Here is a 17,387-nt window from a genome sequence, read left to right as displayed (position 1 = left end):
CTTTTGACAAAAGGAAGGTGGCCAGGCCTGAGGCATGTGTACTGTACTAGCATACTTCTGGAGCACTTTCTAAAATCTGCATGTCCTTTGATATTTGATGACTTGTTTTCTACAGCCTCCCAGGTAACAGGAATTTCTCCTGTGTAGACAAGGCTCATTTATCTCTTAACCACTCACTGCCCCCTTTACAAGCCTTTCTAGTGTTGATGATCCTGGCAAAGTCTCCAGTTCTTGCTGGTATCTGAGAACTTGTTGCAACTCTGTAGCAGTCTGATTCCATTCTGGAGTGTTCTAGATGGGGGCCTCAGAACCAGGCCTAAGTGAAATGGAAAAGGGTCTTTAAAATTATAGAACTCTGTTGTGAAATTTTATCGAATGAGCAGTAGCTATTCAGTCACAGAGGTTGCATTAGTGTTTCTTCTCTTGTGTACATGGCTTCCTGGTTTGAAAGAACAGCAGGATTTCTGACCATGACAGACCTAGCCTCGGACACATCTCTGATTAATGTGACAGAAGACTTTTTTGACACAGCCTTGGTAAGGATGAGGTTGGATGCTTTACTGAGCAGATACCATTGGTAATTTGTAGGAATCTTCAAGTTGTTCATAAAACTTGTGTTTTTCTAAGATGTGGGTTTTACTAAAAGACTCTTATATTTTATTATTAGAAATATATGAAATAGTAACAAATGTATATAACCAATGTTATAGAAAAATGAGGTGATTTATATTATTCACCTGATTGGAGGTGATAGGCTGATTTTAATAAAGTAATTGAAAGTCAAATAGGATTTCTCTAAATTTTTTTTCTACTGTAGTTAAAGTCAACTCCTGCCTGTTAGAGAATTATCAGCATTAACACATTAATGTTATAGATTATAATGCTTTTTAAAAATAATACGAGCTTCACTTTTTTCTTTCTTTTTATTAGATTATTTCCAGAAGTAGTAGTAAAGGTAAGTGTATTATTTACTACTAATTGGCTGTTATTAATAGAATATTAATACCTTTCATTAATAGAATATTCCTGTTTAGAGAAAAGAATATTTATCTAAATGATATATAAAAGTGAAGTGGGTTTAACTATTATATTTGCATTAATTGGCCATGTTTATTGGTATTCAGATTGTGATGCTGAAATGAATTTTGTTCTAAAGTGTCTCATTTGCCTGCGGTGCATCTTTATTTAGCTGCTCCTGCCACCGTTTGGCCATTTAGCTCCAATCAGGGATGGAGAGCCACTTCCGTCATTCCAAAACAGCAAAAGTTAGCTATTACTGATTTAACTTGGAGCCGATTCTCATGCCTTTCTCTGTCTTTCAAGAGCTCAAAAGGTAGATAATTTGGAGGTTAGGGCGATGATGTTGTTCAATGTGGCTCATGTTAAAGGTAACCCAACAAACACTTTGAATTATGAAACTGTGGATTCAAAGATGCACAGAAATCGGGGCTATCTTAAAATGCATATGTCTGCTCCCTATTGTCCATCTTTTTATTTTTCTTTTGAAAAGCTGTTATTAAATTGACACTACATTCTACAGTGGATGGTATCTTGTAAATTGAGGACATTTAGTACTAGAAGCTTAAGTGTGCATGGTGCTTGGTTGATTTTTAAAAAGAGGTCTCCATAATCTAAGTCAGCGAATCCAAATACTTGCAAGTCAGTTTTTTCTGGACTTCATAAGTGATAGTTCCTGTCTCTAAAGTTGGTTGATAAAATACCCAGTGGTAAAAACTACTTTGAATTTTGTAACTTTTAAAAATAAACTTTTATTGATTTACAACAGTGTGTACACTGCATATTTGAAAAAAAATACATATGAGAGAGATCTGTTGAGCCTATAGCTGTTGCTTGGACCACTTAATAGGTTCATATAGTCCCAGCAGTCACTCCATTGTCCCAAATGGAAGAAACACTGCTCTAGGTGACTGTATTAGTCAGCTCATGCTGCCATAACAAAATACTATGGGCTGAGTGGCTTAAACAACAGAAACTTATTTTCTCACAGTTCCTGGCTTGCAGAAAGCCACCTTCTAGCTGTGTCTTCACATGGGTAGAGAGTAAGCTGCTCTCTGGCATCCTGTAAAGGCACTATTCTCATTATGAGGGCCCCGCCCTCATGACCTCACCTTACTGTATGTGTTTCATTTTTATGATTCCTTTGTTTTGTGCTTTGCTATATGGATTATATTTTCTTTCACTATTTGCTCCTCTCTAGTGATTTGAATGGCTTATGTCCTAGTTTTATTCTTCTGGTTGTTGCTCTTAATTTAATTATCAACATCAACATGAGAGCGCCAAAATAATAGCACCTATTTCTTCTTTATGTATGTCAAGGAATTCAACATGTTTTTATTCCTCCTCCATTTTCTACCCAGATTTATTTAATTTAATCCAGGGTTTTAGTCCTGTATTTTATATATATATATATATATATATATATATATATATATATATATATATATATATATATATATATATATATGTCTTTGTAAATAGTATTTGCTCTTTGCCTTGTATTGCAATCTTATTTACAGTAGTTATTTAGGGCTCACTACCAGCTTGTTTATGGCCTGATGTTCTCATTCTTGAGTTCTTTATTCTGCTTTGTCTCCATCTGCTGTAATACATTTTGAAGAGGTTATTAGGGTATGTGGGTGGAACATGGTCAGTGCTTTTTATCATTTAAGAGTGTTCTTGTGGCTTTTATCCAATATAGCTCTTGCTTTGCAGAGTCCAGAGTCTCCCCTCAAAACTGTTTCACTGCCTTATATTGAGTGTTGTGAGCACATGTGCACACGTGTTGTTTTATGTGGTTCTTCATGAGTTGTTTTGAAATCAGTTCTTACTTTAGCTTGGGAAAGTTTATTCTTTGATAATTTTATCAGTTAGAGCAGGGCTTCTCAACTTGGGCAATATTGGCATTTGGGTCGGGTTGGATGCATCTTTGTTTGGGGGGGGCTGTCCTATACATTGTAGAATGTTTAGCAGCATCCCTGGCCTTTACCCACTAGACGTAGATAGCAGTCCCTGCTACTCCCCCAGTTGTGACAACATCTCCAAATACTGCAAGTGTGCCGTAGGGGAGCAAAAATCACCTCTAGTTGAAAACTGCTGAGTTAAAGTGCTTTCAGTATATGTAACAGGATATCTAGTTCAAACAGCCTTAAGTGCTAAAGATGACTTAATTTGCTCACGGAACCAGAAAGTCAGAGACAGGAAGTTTCAGGAGCAGCTTGGCTGTAGCTAGGCTCTGTTTCCTGCAGTTCTTTCTGTTCTGCCTCCTCCGAGTCTTGTCTTTGAGCTCAAGTTGGTCTCCCTTGGTGGTTGCAAGATGGCGGCCAGCAACCAGAGCCGTGCTTCCTGGTTCACATCTGGGGGAGAAACGTTCACTTTCCTCCAGCGGCAGAAGAAAGCCCTAGCTTGGCTCTGCTTGTGTCCTCCCACCTCCACCCCCTAATGAACCGATCACTGTGAAAAGATGAATGGGGTGCCCCTGCATCGTTTAAGCCAATGAGGATCCACCCCTGGAGCTAGTTAGTCCCACCCAAGAGCATAACTGTTACATCAGAGAGGAAGTGGGAAAGGATGATTACAGTTACTCTTTCTCTTCTCTTCTCTTTCTAAGATTATCTATTATTCATCCATTGCATCTTTTTTTTTTTTGTCTTCACATATTTTTCCCACTCGTTTTTTCCTGTGTATTTTGAGAGCAATTGCTACTTTTTTCTCGGAAGCCGATGCTTTAACTAATTCTGCTCTCATTGCTTCCACTATGGACTTCAGTTCTGCTCTCACATCTTTGCTTCCTTGAAACCCGTGGGTGGTGGTGATCTACCTCTGCTCTCAGATTCATTTCTCTCTGCCTTCCTCTCTCTCTACTTTGCAGAGAACAATTTCCTAGGCTTTTTAACCAGCTGGTTGCCTGCCAGGTTTAGCCAATGGCAGGAAATTGGAGGTAGGAAGGACATTCCTCCCGCTCCCTTCTGCTGAGGGGCTATCTCTGGGAGTGACTGCATAGTTCCTGTGACTCTGGCTTATTTGTGGCTACAGCATTTGCTAGGTGACCTTCATTCCCGGGATCTGGTAATACCACTTCCTCCCCGTGGTTTTCCAGGGATGTATAGGGGGTGGTAGTGGCTACCTATGTTTTTGTAACTAATTCCCTGTATTAAATTCTCTCAGATTGAAATATCTAGAATGCCTTAGATTTTCATATTACATATTTCTTTCTCATTTACTTCCATGTTCATCTTATACTGTTGCCTTCTCTTACAAATCTAATTTTTTATTTCATAGAATTCACATTCTTTTGAGTTTTGAGCTGATAAATCAGATGCTTTTGATTTGGCTTCCCAGCTTTCTATCATCTTTTATTTCCTGAAGTAAGCATTTTTCAAAAAGTCACTTTTTTGCTACCTCTTAACTTATTATGCTCCTTCCGTTTTCATAGGGCTATATTTGTTAGTTTCTCTTTACTACTCTTTAAGTGAAAAGGTCGAATGACATCTGATACTTGCTGGTTAACAGAGTGCATAAAAGTCTCTAGGGTCCACTGCTGTCCACCTGGGTCACCTGGGCTCTGTTACAATCTCTCTCTCAAGTTTTAAGCCGGCAGGCAAGTTTCTGGCTCAGCCCCTGGCCATATTTCTTGTTTCCAGAAATCATTCAGCAGTATCAATGTGGCTTTTTTGGACTGAAGAGGGATCTTTTTAAAATTTCTACTCCTTGATTTGGATTCCCACAATTTCATGAGTTATATGGGGATTAAAAAGTATGCAATGTGTGGTTAAAAGAAAAAAATTCACATATCCAAATTGAGCCTCTGAACCTATCAAAGTAATGTTAGGACTTTACCATGAGTTTTTGCAGTGTACACTACCACTGTCATATCTAAACACAATGTGCATAAATGAAATAATAGTTTATTGTTTAATAAGCATAAAGCATTACCACATACCTTGTTTTGTTACTACTTTCTGACATAAGTAGCCATTGAAGTTTCTATGATTAAGCTATTTAACAAAGACCAACGCTTTACTTAAAAATTTTTGCTTCTGTTAGCATAAGACCATTATAAAATTTTTATTTCTATAAAATACACAAATGTAAGAAATGCACAGAAACAGTGGGAAAGTGTGTGCAGGAGCTGCCCTTGCACATTGTTCATTCTGGACAAAAAAGTAGCTTTGCCTGAGATGCAGTGATCACAGACAGTCACACTTTGCACGTACTGCTGCTGTTTACCTCAGTGGGAATCTAGGCCGTGCAACTCGATTGTGGCCTGGGGGTTTCTAGATCTTGAAGCAGGCTGTGATTTGTCCCTTGCTCAGACTACATCATTTCTGAAATGTTTACTGCCCATGGCTGTTCAGCCTTTGCCTCTTCCTGCTGTGCAGGAGTCCTTTCCTTATTCTTTTTTAGCATCAGTTTGATTCTTTGAAAATTCTGCTTTCAGGGAAAAGTCAGATGTTGGGTTCCTTCATACTCACCTTAGGATTTCTGGTGACAGAAGAGAGTGTAAATCATTTGATCCAGCGGGAGGTGAGTTGCAACTAGTGCTGGTAGCAGTTGCCCTGGACCCCGTGGAGAAGCTCGTGCCCAGGTCTCCGTTTTGTTTCTTCCTTGTGAAAACCTTCCCCAACTCCCAACAGGCACTGAGGACCTTGAACGGCATTCTGCAAGCTGTACCTCGAGAAGACAGAAAACAACTTGTCTTGTCAGAAGGCTCGTGTCGTCTTATGTACGTGACCTTGGCCCGATTAGGTGGTGATGTAAGGGCAAAATCTTTCCGGGTTGTAGCACCTCAGTCTTTGTTCTCCTTGGGTGTTTGGGGTTGTTGGGTTGTTCCCCCCCCACCCCGCATCAAATTTGTGCAGTGAAATGCTTTCTCAGGCTATAGATTATTTTTCATTGTGAATGTGAACCGGATTAGTGACTCATGGGAGAATGTTAAGAGTACAGACTGTGGTGCCAGACCTCAGGCTTCAAATCCTAGTTTGGCCACTTAAGCTGGTTGCTCCTCTAGAGCACAGTCTTAGCTCACTACACCTTAGTCTGCTCATCTGTAAGATGGAGTCAACTTTAACACTGATAATAGAGTTAATGTACAGGTCGAATCAGGCAATCCATTGAAAGCCATTAGCACATTACCTGGTAGAGAGCAAATGCTCAAAGGTTACCAGCTATTACCTATACCAATAGGGCATGTATTGCTTTTCAAGGGATGGATTTTGGGGTTTTTGGTGACCCACTCACAATTATGTAGTTCCTGGGACATAGAAATTTGGAGAGAAGGTTGTAAGGTGTGACCATGGGAAGAGCAACACCAGCACCCTGTTTTGAAATCTGAACCTAAACCTGTGACTGTGTGCTGACCACCAACCAGCATCGGTGACATCATTGTGGCACACGATCATTCGGGGGACATGCAGCCATGACTAGCAAGAGGCAGGGTGACCCAGTTTATCACAGTGTAGACCTGAAAGACGTGATTGGTGAGCGTGGAGCTCATCATGTTTGTCCATTTAATTTGTCTTTGCAGGATGCAGCGTTTTCTCTTAATTTTTCCTACAAAATATTCATTGAATAGATTAGTTAATCATTACCCTTAGTGGTGTACTTAGATCTGGAGAGACGCCGACCTGATGTTTTCTCCTAAGTTTTCAGACTAATGCAGTGGTCCTGCCTTACTGTTTGAGTTCTAGTCTAGTTCTTGAGTGTTCTGTGCTTCAAGTCAAATGTAAAATCTGCAAACATAAAAGTAAGCAGAACTCTCAGTGGTGCTGTTCTAAGGCTTCTATTTAATTGTGACAAATCAATCCATTTATTATGAGAAACTGAACTACTACAAGATTTCTTAAATCCATTCTTTAGCGTGAGAGTTATTTCAGATATTAAAAAATCAACATCAACACTTGTTATCATTTAACTGAAATTCTTAAGTGAATATGCAATATGGGAGTCTGTGTTAGTTACAATAATGTGATAACTTAATCCCATTACATCTCTAACTTAAATTTATCAGTTTTTAAAATAAGTTCCAAAAGCTTATAGGAAAGACCCACAGCACCTACTGTATCATTTCTTCCAGGTGTCAAACTATGTTTAAAAAAAAAAAAAGAAAAAGAGGGTATGCATCCTCACAGGCTGGTGAGGTGACTTAAAATTCCAGGATCTTAGCATTTGATGAATCCTCAGAGAACATCAAATTATAATTCACTTTACAGAGGGAGAAATAGAACCTCAGAATGTATAGTAGCTCTAGCTTCTTTGTAAAAAGTATATGTAAGTCATTAATATATAAACTTGACAATTTTTCCAAAAAGATGTATTTGTGATGTTGAGGAAATTTTGACAATGAATTTGAAATACTTTCAAAAATATACATCTTGGATTAAAATTTTAATGCCAATATAGTAGAGTTTTACTTATGTTCATCTCAGTAAAATGAAATTTATCTAAATGTTTCAGGAAAGACCTTGCAAGGACAATCTTGACTGTGGGTGGTAAGAAGTATTAAGAATTTTCAATGTTAGAATGTTAAATATTGGACATTGGGGGTTTTATGAGCATCTTGGAACTATGGGGAATAAGTTATGGTCAAATTAAAAATAGAAGTTAGGATTTTTATATTTAATTTATGATGAAAGAGTTAAGCATGCTAAAACCATAAAGAATAATTAATGAATATTCCTTTACTCACCAATGAGCATAGTCAAATTTGATCCTTTTTCCACATTTGCTTCAAATCCTTTTTTAAATAAATCAGAGTTACAGGTACAGCGCCTGTGTCCAGCTCCCCATCCAATTCCCCTCGCCATTTGTAGAGGCAACCCTTTGACTTGGATTTGTTTTTCATTTCCAAGAATATTTTTGTACTTTTATTCTGTGTATTCACAGCAACATACATTATTGTTTTTGCAAATTTAAGTTTGCATATCCAGCTGCATCCTGCTTTTTACCTTTAAAATTGTTTGAAATCTAAACATGTCGATATGTGTAGTTTTGTTTATCTGCTGTGAAATACTACAGTTTCTTAGGATTTTATTTTTATAGACGTATTTAAGCCTGGATAAAGCTGCTTTTTAAACAATGAGGTCTAGTTGATGTATAATATTATATAAGTTACAGGTGTACAGTATAGTGATTCACCATTTTTAAAGGTTATACTCAATTTACAGTTATTACAAAATATTTGCTGCATTCCCCATGTTGTACAATATATTCTTGTAGCTTATTTTATACCTAATACTTTGTGCCTCTTACTCCCTTACTTCTATCTTGCCCCTCCCCCCTTCCCTCTGGTAACCACTAGTTTGTTCTATCTGTGAGTCTTGGACAAAGTTGCTTTTGATAAATGTTTTAATATATCTAAAATATAAATTGCAGAAATATCATTTTTAAAAAATTTGTTGTATACTGACCTATCATTTGGATTTTCCCCTAGTATTTCTTACAGATGAATTTAAATGATTATAATTGCTCCAGGATATGTCTTTCTGCTTATAACTATAAGACACAATGCTAGTCTTCTAAGATGGACCTTCTTAGAGCAAATGCTGATGTGTGGAACTCATTTTTTCTTTTGCTTTGTGCCCAGAATTATCCATGTCTGCCGTATTTTTAATCTCTAGATTATGACCAGCAGGTGGCTCTCTGTGAAGCGTTGTGTAGACTGACCATGAAAAAATCAAGGGAAAACTTTGTCCATCAGTGGTTTGAAGATGATACCATTGCTGAGGCTTTCAAAGAAATTAGAGATCGAGAATTTGAGACGGTGAGATTCTTGGTCATGAAAATTCCACTTAATCAATATTTATGAAGCATCCTTTCAGAGCCTTCCTGTATGTTGGGCTCAGGGGAGGATTTTTTTCTTAAATGTGATTAGGTCGCCATTCTTAAACTTCCTGTTTCCCACTTATGTGAAATAACTTGAGGGTAATAGAAACAGAATATTTGTGGACCAGATACCAGCATACAATTAGGACATCTTTACAGGAAACTTAGCCTGGAGCCAGAACTGTGTGAGTTTGATGGATCCAGTCAGAGACAGTGGTCATGGAGTGGGAAGTGGTTTTCAACAAACCTTGAAGGGTAGGGAGAGTTGGAGAAGAAAAGAATGTGCATTTCGGCCTTGCAGAGAGTAGCTGGCATGGTGACAGGAGGCTGAAGCTGGCATGGGCGCTCTGGTAGCAGAGGAGTATTATGGGGTGCTTGTGTTGTGAGCCCTCTAGCCTTCACAGTTTGGAAGAACAATAATTTTCGGTGTCTTCCATGCAACCCGGCCTCACTGTGATTGTGTCCTCAAGTAGCACAGATGTAGTTTATGGCTTTGCTATATGCTCACCTTTATCCTAAAATAGCTAAAATGTTTTCCCTCTCCTTTAAAAAAGTTCTTAAGATGAGGGTGATTCTGTAGGAAAAGCTGAAATTATTAGTAACAGTGCTCATGTTAAACAAAGCCTTTCTGGTCAAAACTGCTGAGCACTTGGGATTTTATTAAATCTGAACCTTCAAATATATTATGAAATATGTTAAATTTGACTTTAAGCCCGTTGCCAGATCTGCAGTAGTTGTTTAGCCAGGATGCAGTTTGATCTAAATGGGAATACCGTGAGTTGGGTTTGGGTCCCACCTCCCCGACTGATGTGATGTATACATTTTGGCAAAGTAGTTGACTTTTGTGTTTTTTTTAATTTTTAATTGAAATATAGTTGATGTACAATGTTATATGTTACAGGTGTACAGTATAGTGGTTCACAATTTTTAGAGGTTATAGTTCCGTTTATAGTTATTATAAAATACTGGTTATATATTCCCTGTGTTGTGCAATATGTCCTTGGAGCTGATAGTTGACTCGTGAAGCCTGAGTGTTCTCATCTGTAAAATGGGAATAAAACCAACTTCAGAATTGTGGGAATTAAATGAGAGAAACTAAAAGTGCCTGAGATGTTGTAGACACTCCAGTATTAGTTTCCTTTCCCCTCTGTGTGGTTCTCTCATCTGCAGGGAAATTAGGGGAACATAAGACAAAAGTAATTATCCTCTTTCTCAAATCACTTTCCCCCTAGAGCCATCAGCTTCTTAGTGGAACTGCTTTTAGATGAAAGTTCACATTAATGTCCATTTAGTGCTGAATCTAGACACAGTGTGAGGACTGTTTGACTACAACAGACAGTCTTTGCTAACAAAAGGGATAAAAGCCTGGATCAGTATCTCTTTGGTTTTAGAAATTTGGGGGTAACAGTTTGCCTCCCTGGTCACTGTTGATTGGGAGAACTCTTAACGTATTCTTTATTCTTAGGGCCTTTAGCAGGAGAGAGATTCCAGGAAGGAGCAGGTTAGAGAACTCCTGATAAGGAAAATCTACAGTGGTTAAATACACCAGGGTAAACCCCAAATTGATAAGTTTCATGGGTTTGTGGTTGGCTTGTGCTGGGGAGATGGTAGGGAGATGGTTGCCCTGTGGGTTAGTCAAATATTACAATCCAGGTCATCAGTAAGAGGTATTTCTCTTGCTTGTTCCTGCACATAAAACTTTTGGAGACCTAAGCATTCCTCAGCTGCAAGTCTCATGGCTGGGGCCTCAGAACGTGAGTCTGGAGCCTCCTCTTTTTGACACAAAGTATTATTTTAGTTATCGTGATTAATAATGAATCCTTGTGAAGCCTTGTGTTGTCACTGGGTCCTGGAAATGTAGTAGTGAACACTGGCCTCTACATGCTGCAAAGGGTAGTATTTAAATTAAATATCTTGATTTTTTTTTTAACAAAAAAGTTTGCATTATTTACTTTAAAGGATTGTAGACGGTTTCTCAATCACCTAAATGACAGACTTGGTGACCAAAGAAGGTAAGACGTTTCTCTGAGCTTTACTTTATTGACTAATTCTATTCTGAAAATGTCTAATATTTTTTTAAAAATCTAGGGGGCTTCCGTGGTGGCGCAGTGGTTGGGAGTCTGCCTGCCGATGCAGGGGACGCGGGTTCGTGCCCCGGTCTGGGAGGATCCCACATGCTGTGGAGCGGCTGGGTCCGTGAGACATGGCCGCTGGGCCTCTGTGTACGGAGCCTGTGCTCCGCAACGGGAGAGGCCACAACAGTGAGAGGCCCGCATACCGCAAAAAAAAAAAAAAAAAAAGAGAAAAAAAATCTATGATTTGTTTTAGGAGAGAATGTAGGATACAGAATTTACTGAGCATTACTAAGTTATCCATTGAGTAGAAACCTCAGAAGATTAGACACATTCTGCCTAGTGATTCATTCGTGTGTGTCTAAAAATTATTTCTATCAGCCTTTAACATATTTATTTGTGATTTGGAGCAGTTGTAACTTTATATCCTCCAGGGAGCTTTTATGAAGAATAATTTCCTATAGATCTGAGGTTACTAGGGGAAGACGTATTATGGACAGTTAAGTCCTTGATGAGAAAATATTGGCTAAATTCACTCCTTTCATTAGGACTCTTGCCAAGCAGCTGGGTTGAGGTTATATATAGTACCTGAAAACCTGGCTTGTAGACTGCCAGACGGAGATTTGAATTCTGCCCATGGTAGATCTCCATTTGTAGGTTTGAGAGCCCCTTTCATACTTTGTACCAAGGGACATAATGGTGTACCTAGTTATACATGCTTGTTTATAGAACATCCGTAGGTCGTGTGTGTGGTCCATCCATATTTTACTTTTTAATTGTAAGGTGTTTTGCAGGGTCTATTCATTTCCATGCATTGCTGCTTTTGCTGATGAGCGTGAGGTATGTTTTTCTCTCTTTCAGGGGCTGTGAGGGTGGGGGGTGTATAGTGAAAGCCATAGGTAGGTTTACATCAGGCCAAATGGCTCTTGCTACACAGAAGAGCTTTTTTAAAAAAGGAAACTTGCTTCTCCTCTTAGGCCTTAACTCTGAAGCTTATTATTGAAGAGCCCTAGTGTTACTTCCACATAAAGGAATTTTAGGGTTTATACTGCCTTCATGAGGTCAGTTACAGGAACCTTGCCTTATTTTATCCTATTGATGAGCACCATTATTCACGCCTGGATTGGAGGGAATAAGGCAAGTCCATTGCTTTCCACCCAGTAGATGCTTCCCACTCTACCCCCAGCAATTAGGGTCACTCTCCTTTCTCTAGATCATTCTGCCTTGTACTTCATAGTCCAAAATTGAACCGTCTCTTTTCACCCCCTTCTTTGGTTTCTAGAGGCACAAGGTCCTTCCTGTAAAAGTGCCCCAACCTGCAGCACCTCAATTTCCGGGCAAACTTTTCATAGGTCTCTGAACCTGGACTGTGCTGAGGTTTCCTGCATCGTGTCTCTAGAATGTTCTTGTTAACCATTTCACTGTTTTGGGTTGAGAGCCCCCTTCTTGGCCTCTGTGAGCTGAGCCGTTAGCTCACGACTACGTTATACATTCTTTCTCTCTAGAACTGATTTTGGTAGCCTGATTCCTATATTTCAAGTCTGTTTTTCTTTCTGGTTGTCTGAGGATTCCAATCTCTGCTTGCTTCTTCTTTCTAGGACTTCTAAATTTCCATCAGCTTCAGTAGGGGTCCTTACACTGGCTTCCCGTGATATAGACTTGTGTTAAAACCTTTGTTCCTATAGACGCCAAGGGGAGAAGGGGGTGGGTGGTGGTGGTGGTGTGACGAATTGGGTGATTGGGATTGACATGTATACACTAATATGTATAAAACAGATAACTGATAAGAACCTGCTGTATAAAAAATAAAATTAAATTCCAAAAAACCCCCTTTGTTCAACGCTATAGCTGTTAAAAAGTAGACACGTATGATGGAACAATGGCCAAGAAATACTATTTACTGGAAAACAAGTGGAAGAATAGTTAAGTCTAGTGTTTGTCCCATTGTTGAGGAATAAAACCTTTGTATATACTTCCTGAGTATGTCTAGAACACATCTGGGAGGAAGCAACGGCATTGGTAATGGTTCCCATGGAAAGGTACCTACGGGAATTTGAGGGACAGAGAAGGAGATATTTATTCTTTCTGTTAGCATCATATTGTTTGAATCTGTCTTTCCTTTTCTTCTTTCCGTCTTTCTTTCCTTCCTTCCTTCTTTCTTTAAGAGCATATATTTATTTTATAATACAGTCATTTCTTGGTACCCATGGGGGACTGGTTCCAGGACCCCTCGTGGATACCAAAATCTGTGGATATTCAAGTCCCATATATAAAACGGCTTAGTATTTGCATATAATGTACACACATCCTCCCATGTACTTTAAATCATCTCTAGGTTACATCTGATACCTAACACAATGTAAATGCTATGCAAATAGTTGTCAGTACAATGTAAATGCTATGTAAATAATGGCCAGCATATGGCAAAATCAAGGTTTGCTTTTTAGAACTTTCTGGAATTCTTTTTCCTAAATATTTTCAATCCACATTTGGTTGAATTTTTGGATTTGGAACCTGTGGATACAGAGGGCTGACTGATCAATTAAAATAAAGATAATTTGAAATCTTCAGGTCTTAGCCTTATTCTAACACATGGGAAGTTAGATGGCAAGTCACCATTTATGTTTGGTCACAGTACCTCCTTTGCTAGAAGTTTCTATCCATAGGCAGTGTGGATTGTTACTGCTTTAACATAGAACAGTTTTCTTTGTGATTGGCACCAGAAAAAAAAGTTTGTATGGTTAGAGTTATCTGACACATTTAAACATCTTTTAAATTGCCAAGTATAGTAGGGTTTTTCCAGAAATAGATTGTTTATATAAAATTGAAACCTTGCTCCTATTTTGCAGAAATGAGTAAGGCAATAAATGGTGACCCTATAATCTTAAAGTTGTTGAAAGGGTTGTTCTCAGAAAAGCAGTTCTGTTTTTAATGGAGTAATTTTCATTTGACCCTTTCATATGATATTAATGCTGAAATTATATCTTACAGATGAGAAAACCTGCAGATGAAAAATTAGAGAAATTTTGGATTGATTTCAACCTAGGAACTCAGAGTGTAACTTTTCATATAAACAATCCTGAGGTAATCATGTTCGATTCCTGTTTAGACCTAAGTGCGTAGAGAGCATTCATATCCAAGTATGTGTTATGTGCTCATGAATTTCACTTATTTTTTCCAAGAGTGCTTTATGGGACTCAGTAAGACTTTTGAAGGAAGCAGCGATTAATTTCAGCGTAATAGGTAAGATGTTAATTCTAAACTACCCCGCATTTAGTCCTGAGTATTGTTTCTGTTTACAGTTGCAGTGTATGTTTAGTTAATTCCCGAGCAGACTTTTGCTTGCACTTGACCTGGAGGGGAGGTGGTGAGTGCTGTGGACAGAAGGCTGTGCTCAGGGCAAAAGATTAGTGAGTCCTCCACTCTGTACCTTTGGGGTTCCATGACTTGCCTGGTTTTCCCGTTGTAAAAATGATTATGGTTCCTCAACAAACTGAAAATAGCATCACCATATGATCCAGCAGTTTCACTTCTGGATATATATCCAGAAGAATCGAAAGCAGGACTTGAAGAGATTTGCATACCAAAGTTCACTGCAGCCTTTTCACAAGAGTCGAGAGGTAGAAGCAGGGACTTGCCTGGTGGCGCAGTGGTTAAGGCTCCACACTCCCAATGGAGGGGGCCTGGGTTCCATCCCTGGTCAGGGAACTAGATCCCACATGCATGCCGCAACTAAGAGCTCACATGCCGCAACTAAGGAGCCCGCAAGCCACAACTAAGGAGACTGCCTGCTGCAATTAAGACCTGGCGCAACCAAAAAAAAAAAAAAAAAGGTAGAAGCACCCCAAGTGTCCATTGACGGATGAATGGATAAAGCAAATGTGATCTGTACCTACAATGGACTATTCTTTAGCTTTAAAAAGGAAGGGCATTCTGACACTTGCTACAACATAGATGAACTTTGAGGACATCATGCTAAGTCGAAAATGCTAGTCACAAAAAGACAAATACTGTATGATTCCACTTACGTGAGGTATCTACGGTAGTCAAATTGATGGAGACAGAAAGTAGAATGGTGGTTAGTTACCAGAGGCTGCAGGGAAGGGGGAATGGGGAGTGGTTAGTGGGTACAGAGTTTCAGATTTGCAAGATGAAAAGGTTCTGGAGATCTCTTGTACAGCAATGTGAATATACTTAGCACTACTGAACTCCACACTTAACATTTACCTTGTTCACCATTTTTATGTTTTGTACCACAATATTTTTTTTTTGTAATTTTATTTTTTTATTTTATTTTATTTAAAATAAATTTATTTTATTTATTTATTTTTGGCTGCATTGGGTCTTTGTTGCTGTGTGCAGGCTTTCTCTAGTTGTGGCGAGCAGGGGCTGCTCTTCGTTGCGGTGCGCGGGCTTCTCATTGCGGTGGCTTCTCTTGTTGTGGAGCACAGGCTCTAGGCACGCGGGCTTCAGTAGTTGTGGCCTGGACCAGGGCTCAAACTCGTGTCCCCTGCATTGGTAGGAGGATTCTTAACCACTGTGCCACCAGGGAAGTCCTGTACCACCGTTTTTAAAAATGGTTATAGTACCTGCCCTCCCTTTCCCACATATTTATACTAATAATTGGGTATGTAAAAACTATTTAAATATCAGCCCTCTGACTCCCCCTTCTTTTTAAAAAAAAATAATTAATTTTTACTTTTGGCTGCATTGGGTCTTTGTTGCTGCATGCAGGCTTCTTGTGGTGGCTTCTCGTTGCAGAGCATGGGCTCGGCGTGCGGACTTCAGTAGTTGTGGCTTGCTGGCTTCAGTAGTTGTGGCTCGTGGGCTCTAGAGCGCAGGCTCAGTAGTTGTGGCGCATGGGCTTAGTTGCTCCGTGGCATGTGGGATCTTCCTGGACCAAGGATCGAATCCATGTCGCCTACATTGGCAGGCGGATTCTTAACCACTGCGCCATCAGGGAAGCCCTGACTCCCCCTTCTTAAATCTCAGTCATTCACCTTTCTTCTCCTCTTGGTAGGTAGAGTTGAGGGGCATGGAGTCAGGAGTGATCCTTTTCTGGGTGGGTAGAAGAAAGGTATTGGTCCAGTTCAGTATTTCAGATATAGTCACACTTGACCAGGATTCCTGAATTGGGTCTCTTAAAAAATGGATGTTTTGAAAGTAACTCAATACACAATCATTTTTTAAGTAATTGGCTTTACTAAAGAGTTAAAACTAAATACTATGCAATTATGTGGATTTTATACTTCTTTTCACAAAGGATTTAGGGCAGCTTGCATATTTATAACAAAATGATAGAAATGGAAAATTGGAACCACAAACAAGAATAAAAATGTCTATCACGAAGGTTGATCTGGCCACCATGGAGATTCAAATTTGGTGCTTAGCGCTTCCCTGGTGGCGCAGTGGTTAAGAATCCGCCTGCCAGTGCAGGGGACATGGGTTTGTGCCCTGGTCCGGGAAGATCCCACATGCCACAGAGCAACTAAGCCCGTATGCCACAACTACTGAGCCTGCACTCTAGAGCCCATGAGCCACAACTACTGAGCCCACCTGCCACAACTACTGAAGCCCACACACCTAGAGCCTGTGCTCCACAATGAGAAGCCTGTGCAGTGCAACGAAGAGTAGCCCCCCTCTCTGCAACTAGAGAAAGCCTGTGTGTAGCAATGAAGGCCCATGCAGCCAAGAAGAAAATAAATAAATTTAAAGAAAATAAAATAAAATTGTACAATTAAAAAAAAAACAAATTTGGTGCTTAGCTTCCTGAAAGCCAGGGTGAAAAGTTAATGGATAACATGATTCTCATCATACAAGTCCTGGAAAGAACAAATCCATCCTTCCTGGCCTTGAACTCTTAACTGAAGGTTCTCCCATGGGACTACTTAGGATAAGGTAATCCTTCCTCAGCCCTGAGCGTTCCTTGCTGGAATTTCTTGTGTACATAAGTTAACTTCGGTGTTTGTTAAAGGGTAATTTTTGAAACGGTAAAATCATGACCTGCCTACAAATATAAAATAAATGTGGGTAAAAGATTTCATTAATTAATGAGCAAATTAATAAGATGTAATAACCAAGAGAACACAAAGAATCACAGATATAAGCAATGCTGAAATTAATTTACAAACAGATGTACAACTAGACCGTTGCATTTCACAGACACAATTAATTTGAATTTATATGAACAAGAATCACTTGCGTTATTATTTTTAATTTCTCCTTTTACATACTAGAAAAAGAGGGAAATTTGGGCTAGATTAGGCAGTAAAGGAAGTGGCGGAAGAGGAGGAGAGCCTTTCACCGTGAAGCTCTGGGAGAATGAAGGTACAGTGAAGACTTCCCACACTTCAGATGCTAATTGCAAGTCTCAGGTTGACACCTGTACTTGTGACCAACTGGCTACCAATCAGAGGTTCCCACAAGCTCCTCCTCGGGTTTGAAACTTGCTATAATGGTTCACAGAACTCTGGG

At 39.3% G+C, this 17,387-nt stretch overlaps 1 protein-coding gene across 1 annotated transcript in view; it reads left to right on the top strand.

Moving 5' to 3' along the window:
• Positions 1–431: 431 nt before the first annotated feature.
• Positions 432–17,387, top strand: part of SYCP2L (synaptonemal complex protein 2 like) — a gene marked incomplete at both ends in the record, with an annotated part of 72,518 nt that continues 55,562 nt past the window's right edge. The window contains 10 exons of the mRNA XM_079712696.1: positions 432–536; positions 931–955; positions 5,459–5,544; positions 5,655–5,743; positions 7,474–7,508; positions 8,637–8,779; positions 10,801–10,853; positions 11,708–11,753; positions 13,905–13,997; positions 14,096–14,156. Of these exons, the coding sequence (XP_079568822.1) occupies positions 432–536; positions 931–955; positions 5,459–5,544; positions 5,655–5,743; positions 7,474–7,508; positions 8,637–8,779; positions 10,801–10,853; positions 11,708–11,753; positions 13,905–13,997; positions 14,096–14,156 (736 nt within the window). The remainder of the gene's footprint in view (positions 537–930; positions 956–5,458; positions 5,545–5,654; positions 5,744–7,473; positions 7,509–8,636; positions 8,780–10,800; positions 10,854–11,707; positions 11,754–13,904; positions 13,998–14,095; positions 14,157–17,387) is intronic.

This window comes from Hyperoodon ampullatus, assembly GCF_949752795.1.
Source record: "Hyperoodon ampullatus genome assembly, chromosome: 10".
NCBI classification, from domain to species: Eukaryota; Metazoa; Chordata; class Mammalia; order Artiodactyla; family Ziphiidae; genus Hyperoodon; species Hyperoodon ampullatus.
This window is presented reverse-complemented; position numbering and strand designations above follow the sequence as displayed.